Here is a 13,379-nt window from a genome sequence, read left to right on the forward strand (position 1 = left end):
TGAAGGATTGCAAGCGTGTGACTCGAGGTCACAGAGTCATGCGGCTCTGTGACCTTGAGCCACAAGCATGCTGTAAAGAGATACACTGCACATGCTTTAGCATTCGCAGATTCGCTTGGCCCACACTGGTCTCCCATCCTGGACTGAACAGTAGCAACACACCCTGTTGCGGTTCATTTTTACTGTTTTTGAAACAATAAAAACAAACTGCAGGCAGGCACAGCACAGCACACATCCGAAGCGCGTGTATTTAAAAGTGCTCCCTTTGTGTGCTTTTTTGTTATCGTGCTGCGGCGTTTCACTTTAGTACATCAGTTTATATTACTATATTGAGAGGCATTTATTCAAACTGTTAATAAATGTATCTCAATATAGTGATATAAACTAATGTAGTAACTTGAAACGCTCCCGCATGTTAAAAGCATTCAGAGAGCACTTTTAAATATGTGAGTTCAGGATGTCGGCATCCTGAACTGACATATTTAAAAGTGTTCTATTCTCTTACATGCTTTTCACATGCAGGGGCGTTTCACTTTATTTCATCAGTTTATGTCACTATTTTGAGAGGCATTCATTTACAATTTTAATAAATGCCTCCAAATATAGTGATACAAACTTATTTACTAATGTAAAATGCTCCCATGTGTTAAAAGCATACCCGAGGTGGCCTTCCCCTTTTAAATTCCACCAGCTGCAACTGATTACCATAACTAACTATAATGTCCCTTTAAACTTTGTTTTTTCCCAGTGATATTTCTAGTCATATTCAATGAAAAAAATAAAGGTCGAAGATTACCACGCACAGTCTTCTCATAAATGATCTCATTTGAGATGGCATAAGTGTTGTTACGAATACTATGATTTAATGCTATATGTGATGTTATACGAAAGGGTATCAGCAATGAACGGGGAAGGCACAGGTTATAGTTAATTTAGTCTGGCAAGCAAGTTAACAACACTCTATGGATGTGCACGAGTTATAGTTTTGGGCGAAGTGTAAATTATAACTTTAAGTTATAACTATAACTTTTGAATTTAGATGGTTTGTGTAGCTTAAGTTGTTTTTTTATAGAAATAATAAATGAAGTTTTCCAAACTAAAAATCTTATTTTTTTTCATTGAACATGTATGTTATTTTTTTTATTTTTTTCTAATCATGTAATGTTGTTTATCAGTTTTAATTCTTAAAAATTGTTGTTTTGGAACCGCAGTACTTTCTAGGTACTTTAAAGAATGTACCGCAGTACATCGTAAACTTTTTAAAGAATATATAAATCAATTAAAATACTCTCCCCTAACTTTACAGACATTGCTAAAGTGCCTCATTTCTTCCCATCATCACAAAAAGAGTACTAAGCTATATTTGACATTAAAACACTGACAAAGAGAAAGTGGGGCCTAAACAATGTGGCTGCCTTTTTATTTTGCAAGGGCTCTGATTAACCATAATATTGTGTTTCGTCATCGCCATGTACCACGGTATACCTAATTACTTAAAAGCAAGTGAACAGATTAAGATCAAATAACAGAAAGCACCCTTTCCACACCATAATCTATATTTCTGCCAAATTTCATGTAAATCCATTAAGCCATTTTATAGCTACATCAGTTTAAAAAATCTAGGGAAAATGCATTGGTGTCAAAACGTGTTTTGGGACCACTCTTTTGTCTTTGCACCCCCTTAACTAATCACCATAAAAGTTTGCATCATCAGCCAATGTAGAAAAAGAATAGATCTGCAAGGTTTCCTGGAGATTCATCAAATGGTGACAAGGCTATTAGCAGGTAAAAAATCTGAGGAATCCAAATGTCAGGGATTCCTAACTAGAACTATAGAGCGGCTACTGCCACTCCGAAATATAGAAAATCTTCTCCTTTGACGAAAAGATGAGGGACACAGTGGATCACGGTAAGGCAGCTTTAATTATATCTGTGGCATGACGCGTTTCGGAAAAATACCGTTATCAAATGCCAAATGTTAAAATTGCTGTAGACTGCTTGAGTGTATTTAAGTAGTCCCGCCTCTCCTTCTGATGAAGTGAGCACACCTGACCACCATGCGCTCTGGCACCACCCATGCAGCTTGCGGTGGAAAACTGCATCTCCCACAAAGCAGCACAATGTTCGGCCGGGGCGGGTGATGCTTGTTGCCTGGATTTTGTTGCTCCCAATGAGTGAGGGGCCGATTGGGAGCGAGGTCAAGGGTATTTTGCAATCCAGATGTCAGGAAAACTGCCTCACTTGCCCCTACTTCCAGCCGCACTTTCCCACTTCAGGCAAAAACCGGAGACGACGGCACAGTGTCCATGTCTCTCCATACAGTGATGGACTGTCACTGCCAGCAGTTTCACTTCCCTTGTGGGTCGGGTGGCGGTCCTCAGCTACAGATCACTCGGAAATACCAAAAAGTGTTGCCACTGTTGCCTGTGATTCTGAGGACGCTTAACGGAAGGGTCCCTCCTGCGTGTCATAGGCAAACACGCCACACATGAACAAAAAATCTTCTCCTTTGACGAAAAGATGAGGGACACAGCGGAGCACGGTGAGGTAGCTTTAATTATATCTGTGGCATGACACGTTTCGGAAAAATACATATATATATATATATATATATATATACATACATACATACATACATATCTTTCTTTCTGGGTGACTTCTCCCTTTTATAAACACTGCCCCTTACCCATCCCTGAAGCCCTTATAACACTCTACTACTCTGTAACCTTCCATAACCTTAAAAACCACTTAGTGGCACCTACTCTTACCCATCCATGAATCCTAAAAACCCTAACTTCATATCCATACCAATTCCTGAACAATAATATCCCTTTACTCTTACTCGTCATTGAACCCTAAACATCCGGCCACACCACTTACTACTCTCTACCCAGCCCTGAACCATAACACTCTTATAACCCATACCATTACCCATACCCGAACCCTAGAAACTCTCTACTACTCCTACCATTATCGATTTGTAAACCCCCTAAAAACCCTTACAGACATTTAACTCCCTTAAACACACACGTGTGTGGTAATGTCCCACGTTATAAAGTGCCAGAAAAAGGCATGAGTGGTACTTACATATGTGGTCAATGTTGTGTTGTAAAAGTACCACATGGTAATGTCTGCATTGTAAAGACGGTATACCTGTACCCTTATGAAGCACATTATCAAACCTACATGTTCCAAAGAGCACTCAGGGAGATCATTATGGCTTATACAGCTCATACTGAATGTTTATTAGAAAATTACTTTTGGTTGGAATGGTTACTTGTTTGGCACTAGAAGTTCTTGATTGTTAGTTCCCTGAAATGTTGGTGATTCCGACGTACTGGAGACCCCAACATTTCTTACTTTTGATGAGAATGGCTAGCTTTCAGTCCTTCAATATGAAAAGTGAAATAAATTGCAAAGCTAGAAATGTTAAAGCAAATCCTTATTACAGATGAATGTTAAAAGATTCAACAGACTGTCTGCATTTGTATAACCTTCCAGTTTCTTCTCTGGTTCGTCTTTACTATACACTTAAAAAGCACATATTTTCTCTTTGAATTGATAATTGTAGTTTTATCTTGTAACGTTTTACTTCTGAGGCAGTGCTGATTGACAGCCTATACTGGATCTGACAACATTTCTGGGTTGACAAGCAGGCAGGTTTATTAAACAATATTTTCATTAAGAGCAGAATATATATTTACATTCAGGATAATTTGATTTGCATAACAAAACAAAGTGTTTACAAAATGTTGCCAGATGATTTTATGCTCGACATCGGAACACCACAAGTAAACGTGGGAATAAACGATTATACCAGGCAGCTGAAAAATCAGTCAAGGCCGCAATCATAATTTGCATAACATCGAAATTCGTTTGCCAAGTGCCGCCTATGTTGAGGAATAAACTGACACATTTTCACACCAAGAATACTTGCTGCTGCCTCCTCCATAACTGCACCTGAAACAAATACAAAAGTACATTTAGACTGCGTTTTGAGGCTGTTTAAGACATTTCTAATAAACCAATTCATACCTTCTGGCTGAACCAGAAAAATATATTTCTTCTATGTGCACACCGCAAGAATACAATGTTGTGTGTGTTTCTTGCCACATAATCTTTACTTCATGTTGTTTGATACCTATATATTTCTTATGCAACCATGTCATCAACTTGCATAACAGGCCCGATTAAAAAGCTGCAATTGAAAAGGCAGAAATATACTCAAATATGTTTTCTCCCACATGTGAGGTATAGTTTTAACATTAAATGTATTCACTACAAAGAGTTTTCCTTAAATTGTAGACAGTAGGAGACTTCCAGTCAAATGTACTCATGAGGTATTTCCACCTTGAGGAAAATACACATTAGAAAATTATGTAGAAATGTGGATATGCAGAGGGAACTTTCCATTTCTCATCTCTAGCCCTGATTTATCCATACAAGTGCAATTTCTGATTTTTTTTTTTATATACACACATACACGTAACATATAGGTGCATAACAACGTTTGTGAATCAGACCCAATGGGCCTTCTGTGCTTTAGCCAGTGTATACTCGAGAACAAGCTACAGTTTTACCTAGGGTACTCTGTTGGCCTAATTACTTGCATTTTTGACAGCCTAGTAGTCATTGGCAGATTGCATGAGATTTAAAATGTTAGCAGGTCTTTTTTTTTTTTTTTAAGAGTTTTATATAGCGCAAACTAGACCCGAGACATCGGGTATCAGAGCGCTTTACATGAGCACCAGTTTCGATTGGTAATGAGTAAGGCAGCTTACCCATGGCGAGAGCGGAATTAACATGTGCCCAGGACAGAAAACATCAACTTTAGGGCCAGATGTATCAAGCCTTTTTGCGTTCGCGAATGGGCTGATTCGCAGAATCTGCCCGTTTGCAAGCGCAAAAATTGCCTTTCCGATGTAGCAAACCTAATTTTGGGATTTGATAACCTGTTACCGAATCGCAAAATGGGTTTGCGATTCAGTATTAGGTTGGGGAATGTTTAGGGCGTCCCTTCATAATACCGAATCACATCGGTATGTATGAATGTTTTGTGACCGCAAGTGCGGTTGCAAAACATTTGCATTTTACCACATACGTCAAGTAGGTGGTAACCCATCCGCAAATGGGAAGGGGTCCATTTGTGAATGTCTGAAAAACATTTTTAAGAGCAGGCAGTGTTCCCACGTACTACTGCTTGCTCTTAAAAATTTAAAAGAAAACTTTTCATTTTTCTTTTTCTAAAGCATCTCGTTTTCCTTTAAGGAAAACGGGCTGCTTTACAAAAAAAAAAAGATTGCTTTATTTAAAAACAATCATGAACATGGCGGTCTGCAGATCTTAGCAGGTCACCATCCCCGTGATTTTTGCGATTCCTAGGGGGTTGCAAATTGTGACCTACCTCATTAATATTCACGAGGTAGGTCATTTGCGACCCCATAGGAATCGCAAAAGGTGTACTATACATCTTCATTCATTGCATTTTGCGATTTCCTAATTGCGAATCCTTGTGATTCGCAATAAAAAATAAAAAAAAAACGCAAAATGCTATATTCATACATCTGGCTATTAGTATCTAGAGTCAAATCTAGAAACTGTGCAAAGCTGAGGGGGAAGAGGCAAATGGCTCATGCAACTTAACCCTGATTGATTTTCTCGTTTTGAAAAGGAGTAATTATAGTTCCATGGAAAAAGAAAATACAATCGACATTGCATTTGTCTTATAATTGGAAAACTAACAATGTAACATCTTTTTAAAAGTTTCAGTAAAATACTCATTGAGCCTTTAGACATTTTGTCAATTGATAGTCAAGAAGAACAATGCTTTCAACCAATATTAATAAATGAGTCATTTCAGTATGTGTTTCAATATTTCTTGCAGGGACTTCATGATCGAACCATAACCCCAATTCTGGTAAATGGAAGCTGATTGATTCAAATTCTCAAGTCAAAAACAACAACAAAAAATTAAGCCCCATCATCATTTGAGAGATTGCCTCATATTTATATCTGATAAACAATTCAAAATGGAAGAAACTGTCCACCCTCGTAATAATCTGCCTCAGGATTTAGAGGACATTTATCGGTCAGTCTTTATCGGTCAGTCCCAATTTATAGAGAACAGAGGTGTTTCATTCAAAGGAATGGCACTCATTTAGTACTCCTACATGCTCACTCATCAACACCTCTGTGTTTTACGAACTTGTCACTACCCAGCTGTTAAGTTACTGAAAACCTTTTTTATCTTGGTGAATCCTCTGCAATCGTCAAATCCAAATATCCTCAGGTCGCAGGTTCAGACATTATCTCACTTACTCCAAACCACGCGATTTGTAGCAGGGAAAACAAATTATTCCCTCACATCAGATAGGCTGCCGAAGTATGAGCCGGATCACGCTCGACAGATTCTTCAATTACCTCAAACTGAAATTTTCAGCACACAGAACGCAATCAGGGGTGTCCTCGCAACCAGGGTCTGTTGGCTTTGTAAATTTAGGCAGTTTTTTTAAACTCTGATTATTACCACAGTCCCTAAAAACATGCCACTTAAGAAGGGGAGTATTATATTTGCAGATTATTTCCTTAGGGCAGATTGCCATAGCATAGTTCACATGCGGGCTATATAATTTGGATTACTGGAACAGCACAGCAATTTTCAATTCTTTTTCAGATGTATCCTTAGAGTCTGATGAAATCCAGATGTGGCCTAGCTCTTGACTGAGGGAAGAGTATACATTGCATATTAACTGTTTATGTTTAGAGCTGTATGCCCTTTCTTTTTGTGTGCACAGTTTCAAAACAAAATGTCCATTGTGCAGTATTGTGCCTTCAGCCTCATTTTACACCACCATCAAATTTCTGGAAGCTATTGCAGTAAGAGACAAACTTAAAGACACAGAGATCTCGCAAAGGGGTGAACGGTAAAACAGTTTAGAACAAGGATAACTGTTCCAAGATAGGGCATTTTAGTAATTTGATGACACAAGACTATATTATGGATTGAGATTGTGTCAGATTCTGACATATATGAAACTATATTTAGATGGTAGGAGACTATGTCCATGCCTTTTGATGCACATTCCCCTCCCCATGATAATACAGATTTAACAGGCGGGAGAAGGTAAATTATTCCCCAGTATTGGTCATCCTACCGCTAACTGGCTATGGGTGTGCTTATTCATGAATCACTTCTTAAAGTTAAGTGAGCTAGAGGGTAAGAACATGTGAAGCAGGCATACCAAAACCACAGTTAAAGCTTACATCATCTACAATTTTGCATCAAAGCACCACACCACCAATTTAAGTGCATGGGTTCAAGGCCGTGAATCCTACTGGCTGTTCTAGATTTGGATCTATGAGCACAGTCTTCCTGTGTATGGCGGGGGTTGCCAAGGAATCTCTCTGGTGTGGTCAAAAACAGCTCCTATGGCATCTGTTTTTGTCGATAGATAGGCTTGTACAATGCTAGCACACATATATTCAAATCAAGGCACAAATGTATATCGCTTGTGTTGTATACAACTTACTGATCCTCTAGTGCTGGATCAAACGCCGAGCTCAGACATTTGATGACCAGCACAAGGATATGTTGTACTTGGTTAATTTGTAGGAGGATCAGTGTATTGATGGCAGGCGTCATAGACCAATGTAAATATATAGGAACATCTCTTGGGCAGTTCCACGTTCCCTGGGGATGATGGTGGGGGTGTGAAGGATGGCCAGGGGACTTGGAGAAACTAGAGGGCCATTAAAGGGTGCACCCGCTAACATATTAACTGTGTTAGAATTCGGGCTAAAAATGAACATTATCAACTTGGGAGGAACTCCTGCTGCATTTCATCCATCTATAATCTGGGGAATAGTTTTAAGGCTCACAGGCTAAGTGCATGGCTTTTTTATTACCATTATATTTGCCCTAACAGCCAACCTACAAGTTTAAAGCTCTTCTGGGAAACAGTTTAGGTACCACCAGAAATATAATTGCTCCAGTGAAACACAGACAAATCTGGCAACTTTCCAACATAAAAGAATAGTGTTAACTCAGATATACGCAGATTGCTCCAGCTCTAACACTGCAATGTTTAACTCTGTTGTATGACGTTTACATGCATAGAACGGTGGTCACTCTAGTGCATATGAAACATTTAATACAAGTCTTCTGAGTCTTATGATATGCACATTTCACCTGATACACTTATTGATTATGCTTTGCGTGGTGATCATTATCGTAAGTGTTGTACAATGGCGCAGTAATTAGTATTGCCTAATATTAATGTCTGCGTGTTACCAAGCCCTTATATTTTCTTTACTTCTTTCCCCCATAGCACTAGCCTAGATACAAGTACCGCAGTGCACATTAAAACATGACGGACATAAACGAGATAATGAAAGCAACATCAGAAGAAGCAATAGACCAAAGCCCAAGAGCAGAAACATTAGGTCAACACATCACAAGGAAGGAATCTTGGTCCAGACAGGGCCATATTATTACAGTCATGTCCTAAGATGTGAAAAAGAAGGGTATCCGCGATGGAGCTGGAATTACAGATTATAGAGCAGCACAAACTTGGATGAGTTTATTTATTTAACTTTAAAATTGTTTATTATTGTGGTGGTCTTAAATCCTGATAGTTTTGAGCCTCCAATAATGGAGAATTTGCCCCACAGGTATGAGTTTTGGCTGACGTGCATCACTTTGTAGACAATGAAGCAGAGCCCGGTCACGGTCAGCTTTCGTTGTCCCTAACAGGAAGGGGGACTTCTGCGTGAATGTAGGCATTCAGCAATGCAAGAACTGCTATGAAAGCCCACAAGGATATTACGACCATTTATATGGCACATATCTAAGGTTGTAATTCATTTACATTTAAAAGTACATCCATAAAAGAATGAACCTGAAATTGCATCTAAAACTGATGCTCAAGGCAGGTAGCTATATAAAGCACATTATGGGCGAGGTTTGAGGTCTAATGATGCAAAAAAAGCCGAGAATAATGATTAACAACATTGTCATATTACAAAGGACTGACATCCACCTGCTTGTTTTTTTTTATCCAGTATTAGAGATCATTTAGAAAAATAAATGTTTGCATAGTTAAAGCTCAAACTGGTACCTTTATTTGGGAGCTAAACTGTATTACCATGTCTGTGGGGGGAGATAGTATAGTGAGTAGATTATCAGTTGCAATGCATCACTTCCACTACAAGCCCAGTGTCAATTGTCTGTCTGGAAATAATTTCATCAAAAGAATTAGCTAAATAAAACAACATCTCCAGCTCTTTTTTGGCATCTCCTGCCCATAGTCTAAAACAATGCATTATCAGTTAGGAACATAGTAAATCATTTATATGCAAGCATTCAGATGCAGCCTTCGTTGATGCGTTTTGTAAAATCAAGCTGCTAGCACTTTTTCCCCTGCAGTCACTGCGTGCTTAAAAACACTGTAGGCTTCCAAGTCCAGGACATGCTTTCATGGAAAACGTGTAGAGGATCATGTTGTACCTGTGCACAGCAGTATCTTTCCCTTTGTCAGATGCTTGATTGTCTGGGCGGTTTTTCCAAGGCACTCGTTCGAAAGGTAGGGGGGATCTGCTACTACAATGTCAAAACTGTTTGCTCCTATGTTCTTCGGTAAATCCAATGAGTGATTGTAATCATAGAAGACAAAGTCGTCACCATAGACTGAAAACCGTCTATCGTACTCCAGTAAACAGGCAGAGTAGTCTTCACGGTTTAAGTCCTTCAATTTCTGGAAGACACTTGGAGCACTTAGGCAGGCTATCCTAAAAAACACAAAGCAGTGTTTTAACAAATGTTAATGAATGTTAAAGCCGTTGCAAAAGGATGTGAATAAGTTCATATAAGTTAGCTGCTTTTAAAAACGCCTCTCTTGTGTGAGTATCTTTAAGAGAAAGATGCATCAGAATGACATACATGTAAGCTATAAACAATCTTGGTATTTGCCCACTTCAATTTTACTGCAAAGTGTGATGCATGACCCAGGCATTGATAATAAATTAAATTGTATTTATTTTTAGTACTTTTATGTTTGTCACACTGCCACGTCCACATCTCCAGAGGGTTTTAAACTGAACCCAAAACGTAAGGTCACATATGACATGGCAGCAAAGATCAGTCCTCCACAGGAAGAAAACTGAACAACCGAGTATAGTAAGGAAATGGATACACGGGGTGGAATAAGTGTACAATGGGCAATAAAACTCCTCCTGCAGGCTTTTCAGTCCTTTATGGTGGATATCACGCGCTACCACTATCGAACTAGGCCACACAACCTGTGCAAATATTGCTGTGCCTCAAATGCTGACAGTTCAAAAGCGGTATGTTGGATGGCTTTCAACATACTAACTCACCTTGAGTAATCACTGCCTCTGTACAATGAGGGATCCACGAGGCTCAACAAAGCAGCCTGGAGGAAATGTTTATGATCTGGAGAAAACAGCTTGTGTTCGATTTGATCATTGCTCCAGCAAAGAAACCTTCCACGTAATCTTGATGGTGTAAAACCCATGCAGAAACCTCTCCAACTCACTACATAAAAACCTGCAATAAAAAGATTTTCTACAGTCTTGTGTTTTACTATTACTCGTTGGTCAGCTTTCTTCTAAAATGTGTCCCTTCCAAATTGTGACTTGGTATGTGACATAGCAATGTTCTGCAACCATAATATGGTTGCAGAACACTGAAACTTATGGACTCCTCAGCTGAGGCGGGCATCCATTCAAAAGCGTATGAAGCTTGTAGGGACCACTTCCGCTTTGTGAGTTTAAAAAAAAAAAGAAAAAAGTTTTCTGGGACGGAGGCAGTGGCCCAAGAGACCACTGTCATGCCTCAAAGTTTTTTTTTTTTACTCAGTTTCATTTCTTTTAAGGAAAAAGGTAGCATTAAAAAAAAAATGTGTTTATTTAAGTGCGCTCACCAACATGGCGGTCTGCTGACCCCAGCAGTCCGTGTGATAGTATCCAATCAGAGTAAATCACAATTTGCGTCCTAACTCAATAATATTCATGAGTTTAAGTTAATTGTGACCCACTCCGACCGATTAGTACATAGATAGGTCTGTTTGCAAAATTCAAAACTGCCCACAATTTGCAACCAGTATTTTGAGACTGGTGATTTGTACCTCAGGCCCCGGATTACAAATCTAAAAGTAAATTGAAAGGCACTCCGTGAGTCATGATGGACTTCCTTGGTTTGTTAGAAAGCAAATCATCTCCCATTGTGAGAAACAAATATGTGAAGGCGAAGTAAAACTGGAAAGCCTTGCAACATTTGTAAAGAGCAAAAACCGGGAACTTAGAAAACCTTTGCAGAAAAAAAAAGAACTCAAAATAGCTTAAACTGAAAATAAAAATGCCAATTGTCAAAATTATGTGTATGCCTCGGCCATTTGGCAACACTTTTGAACATAAAAGGCTCTCCATTAATACCCATGGCATCACAAATATTTAATTTTCTTAATAACAAAGAAAAAGGAGAACTCGTATTTCCTTTCTGAAAAGTGGAGGATAATTTGCAACACAGCTGCAGATACCCAAGCTAGAGAACAGATATTCACCACTAATATCACCTGGATGCGTTCAACTTAGATTGCCAGGATTTCGAGCACGTTTAGAAATAGCTGTTATAATAAAAAAAAAATGACTTTGATCGGTTTGCAATGAAATGGGTCTACACAGGAAGAGCCACTGGACTTGGTGTACCTATATATTAAATCATTTCATTCCATACCCGACACATTTTCAGTGAGACACAATACATTCGGGACTTGGGGATAGTACAACTACTACAACACTTTTAGCTCAGATGTGATATTCTCCAAATGGTGAGAGAACAATAATAAAAACAAATTGTACTTGATATACCTACATATTAAGTCATCATTTCATTCCACACTGGACACATTTTGAGGGAGCACTTTAAATTCAGGACTTGGGAACAGTATCAGGCATAGGCTCATTCCTGGAACCTCTGCCACAATTCTGTGATGTTTTTCTTAGACCCATAGTCATCAGAATACCAACATACATCAAACATTCTAAGGATCTTCTAGTAATGCTGAAGGAAACTGAATTCAACCCAGAGAGTAATCGGTTGGTGGGTCTCGATACAGAGGGTCTGAATACGAGCCTACCTCAGGAAGAAACACTACAGGCACTCGAAGAAGTGCTCTTTCACGAAACATGGACATACAGAACAGCACACCATTTCAGTTTGGAATGTGCAAGACTTGCTCTAATGAGAAACTTCTTTGAATTTGAAGGTACACTTTTTATAGCAGGTGCATGGTACATCAATGGGAAGTACCTTTGCCTCCAGTATAGCAGGGCTCTACGTGGATCATTTTGAGATGAAGTTCAATTTGAATAACATCAATCTCTTCCAGGAAAATATCAACACCTGGAGAAGGTCTACAGATGACATCCTTCTCATTTAAGAAGGTAATGATGAATCCATCTTCCCATTCTTCCCTTGGCTAAACACCAAAGATAAGTTTCTGAAATTCACATACACAACGAACAAAGAAGAACTCAGCCTTTATGTCAAGATTTCCGCTGTTTCAGGGGGACTACCAACTGACATGTCAGAATCCCACAGATAAGAAAAATGTATTAAAATTTGAAAGTTTTCATCCAAGAGCATTAAGAGATAGTCTCTCCTACGTACACTTTCCGAGATTGAGTAGAAATTGCAGTAAAATAGGTGATTTTATAAGACAAGCCGAAGATCTTGCTAATAAACTTAGATGTAGAGGTTACCCAGAAATTGTTTTGCAGGAATCTCAGTAAAGAGCAAGAAATCAAAACAGGGATTTGCTCCTAGAAACATCAATGAAGGAGAAAAAAAAAAGACACCACGATTTGCGTCACTACAAATACCATTGCAACCAAGCAAGTTCAGAGGATTAGTCAGAAAAGTTGGTGTTTTTTGATTACAGGTTCCTTCAAATTTGACAAGCCTATGCGCTTGTAAAGATTAATAATGAGCCTAAGAGATTCCGTGGTTTATACAAGAGGAGACAACAGGTGGCAAAAACTAACTTGACACCATTGCTATGGAACCTCCTGAAGGTCATGGCACATTACCCGTGTGATCACTGAAGCGAGTGAGACCTAATGAAACAAGTGAAATAAATCCCTGGATCTAGGGCTAAAGCACCCTTGAATATTACAGAAACATACAAACTGCAATTCTACAACATAATTTACATGATCAGGTGCCCCTGTGGATTGCGATACATAGGAATGAAGTATAGAAAGGTTAAAATCTGAATTGGAGACCACAGAAGTAACCTCAAGTGTAAACAGACTACGACAAAAATGGTCCATCGCTACATCTCAAATGGCTATAAACCTGC

The 13,379-nt window shown here is 38.8% G+C and overlaps 1 protein-coding gene across 9 annotated transcripts in view; it reads right to left on the reverse strand.

Moving 5' to 3' along the window:
* Positions 1-3,214: 3,214 nt before the first annotated feature.
* EEF1AKMT1 (EEF1A lysine methyltransferase 1) overlaps positions 3,215-13,379 on the reverse strand; it is a 68,923-nt gene continuing 58,758 nt past the window's right edge. For all 9 annotated transcript variants that reach the window (XM_085621572.1, XM_085621570.1, XM_085621568.1 and 6 more), the window contains 2 exons: positions 9,506-9,786; positions 3,215-3,960 (listed from right to left, as the gene is read on the reverse strand). In XM_085621572.1, coding sequence (XP_085477698.1) covers positions 3,833-3,960; positions 9,506-9,786 — 409 coding nt within the window. In that variant the 3' untranslated portion in view covers positions 3,215-3,832. The remainder of the gene's footprint in view (positions 3,961-9,505; positions 9,787-13,379) is intronic.

Source organism: Triturus cristatus, chromosome 8 (assembly GCF_964204655.1).
Source record: "Triturus cristatus chromosome 8, aTriCri1.1, whole genome shotgun sequence".
Classification (NCBI taxonomy): Eukaryota; Metazoa; Chordata; class Amphibia; order Caudata; family Salamandridae; genus Triturus; species Triturus cristatus.